A 2,506-nucleotide genomic window follows, 5' to 3' on the forward strand; every position below is an offset into this window, starting at 1 on the left:
TGTCGTTTTGGTCGGGATGTATCTATAGTATCAAGGCTATTCATCAGTGTGTAGTTTTTAATTTCGTTAGCACCTGACTCAGTAAGTAAGGTTTCTGATCCTAGAGCTGGGAGTGGCTGTTGTCCCAGATCGAGTATGTCAACATGGCTTCCTTTTCGACTTTTCCGGAAAAGTCTTCGCGATTCTGTTCCATGTCGACTGGCATTCTTCGGCTCCAAAGCACGCAGCTGTCTGACTGGGATGATGGGTGTTGGGGGAGTTAGGCCGGGTTCACCCAGGGATGAGTCCGGAACCAGGAGAGAAGCAAATGAGGAAACACTGGTCACGGCATCATTATTTAAATCTTCGTGATCTACATTTCCGGCTGAGTTGGAAGACTCTATTTCTCTTACGGATTTCGTCACTGGCTCGGTACTGATGCTGGTTTTTGAAGAACGATGCAGCGCCGCTTCAAGAATGTCTTTTGTTCGACCCAAGAGACGAGATTTCAAGTTGCCCGTACGAGGCATATGTTGTTCACCACTGTCCCCGGCAGCCGTAGAGGCGGAAGTGGATCTGAGCTCTTCAAGATTAGGGATTTTTTCGGGCGTTAGGGGCTTTCTTTCGTGCTTGCGGCGGTGAGTAGTTTCTGCTTCTCGATTTCTGTGCTCGTCAACAGTACTCTTAGGACGATGTCTCTTCGTATTTACAAGCCTTTCTGGTCGCTCCACACTAGTAGCTCTTCGCCTCATCTTAGTCTTGGAGATCCTGATGGGCGAGTTATTATCCCTTTCTTCCCCTTTTTGTGGTTTACTTCTTGGACGAGACTTTGCACGGCGGACCCGGTTCTTTGGTATAGGGGTGGTTGTTTCAGATCTGGTTTCAGTTGCTGTTAATTTATCCCCTGTGTCTCCAACCGAACTGACTAAACCAGAACTTTCAGATACATTATTACGGTTGGCAGACCGGGAACCTTCTCTGGCGCGGCTTTTTACCACCGATATTTTCGATCTGACCTCTTTCAACAAGGCATCGAGCTCCTCCTGGTCTACCTTTTTCTTGTTTAACACCTTATTCTCCACCACTCGTGCGGGCGCATCACTTGCGACGCTTATAGCTTTGTTATTGTTCATTTCATCCATTGGGTTGTCCAAAACAGACGGTGTTGCTAGATCCCGTCCGCGTCGACCAGGTCGAACGGGAGTGACGGCGTCTCTCTGGGTGTCACGGTCAAATCCTTCACGAGTCTGCGAGCGATGTCGGACTGGTGATATAGTACTAAATTCCTGATTATCTTCAGCGTTATTCTGGGCTGTTCCTTTTGGAGTTCCAGGCTTTTTGTTGCCCGTTAGATTGCCACCACCCTCGGCAAGTTCAAAGAAGTGCCGGCTGTCCACAAAGCTGGGGTCTACCTTGACTAGACTACCAACCAGACGGTCGTTTTCTTCTTCCAACATATCCATATTTTGTTTCGTGGTGTGAACATCGCGAAGAATCTTATCTTTCGTCTTTTGTTGTTCATCCAGACGTTCATGAAAGCGTTGTTCAAGTGTCTTTTGCAACTCGACTTTCGACTGTAAGAATCGCACAGATTCGGCCAGTACACCGAGTACAGTTTGGGCTCTTGTGTAGATTTCTTTCAATCGGTCCCCGATGTCACCTGCTCTGCGCACCAAATCAAACTCTGGTCGCTCAGACCAGAAGAAGATCCTATCTATCAAACCAATATTCTCAGTTACCAAAGGCATACAGTAGTTGCATACTTGTCCCAAAACCAGGCTGAAGTGAAGTTGGAGATAGAACAGATCGCGATAGTAATCAAGTAATGGCTTCACCTTCGACCTCACTTCTTGGTGTATTTCAGCCATGGCTAATGCGATGTTATCGATCATGTGAGTTGGCGGACGAGTTTCGGATACACCGCCTGCTCCTGCTCCTCGTTGAGCCAGCATATTTTTCCGCATCTGAGGTGAACGAACGAGAGCCATGTGGCGTGCACTACCGCCTGTCTCCAGTGATCCAAAACCCAATCCCGCAAGGTGATCGGCCAGAAGTTCATTATGACGCAGTCGGGCATTTAATCGTGACTCGGCATCCTGCAGCTCCATTTTAAGTTCAGAAATTTCGTCTTCACCCATCTGAAGTTGTTCTTGCACAAACTCCTTTGTGATAAGTCGATTTTGTTCGTTGACCAGTCGTCGATACTCTTCCAGATGTTTGTAGCACACAAGGAATACATCTTTGGTCTGCAAGATAAGGCGTAATTCTCCCTGTATATTGTTCGGATATGTTGGCAGTTGATCGCTTATGGCGCCCAGACTCATTGTTGTATTTGTCACTGGAGTTTTCTCAGTGAAATGGACACAATTCTATTTGGTAGTATGTATCGGTTCTGATATGAATTTACAGTAATCCACTAAGGGAACATACGGAAAAATTGGTTCGTACGTGGATGCACTATATGGTTGAGCGATTCTGCCTGTACGCCTTGTTCTTAAGCCTAAAAATGGCAGTGAGTTTACCTCAC

The 2,506-nt window shown here is 46.9% G+C and overlaps 1 protein-coding gene across 1 annotated transcript; it reads right to left on the reverse strand.

Moving 5' to 3' along the window:
* Positions 1-2,303, reverse strand: T265_15880 (hypothetical protein; the record flags this gene model as incomplete). The annotated part of the gene is made up of 1 exon (XM_009179287.1): positions 1-2,303. A coding segment is annotated over one exon (2,303 nt), but the record flags the coding sequence as incomplete, so codon positions are not given.
* Positions 2,304-2,506: the final 203 nt, after the last annotated feature.

This window comes from Opisthorchis viverrini, assembly GCF_000715545.1.
Source record: "Opisthorchis viverrini unplaced genomic scaffold opera_v5_1654, whole genome shotgun sequence".
Lineage (NCBI taxonomy): Eukaryota > Metazoa > Platyhelminthes > Trematoda > Opisthorchiida > Opisthorchiidae > Opisthorchis > Opisthorchis viverrini.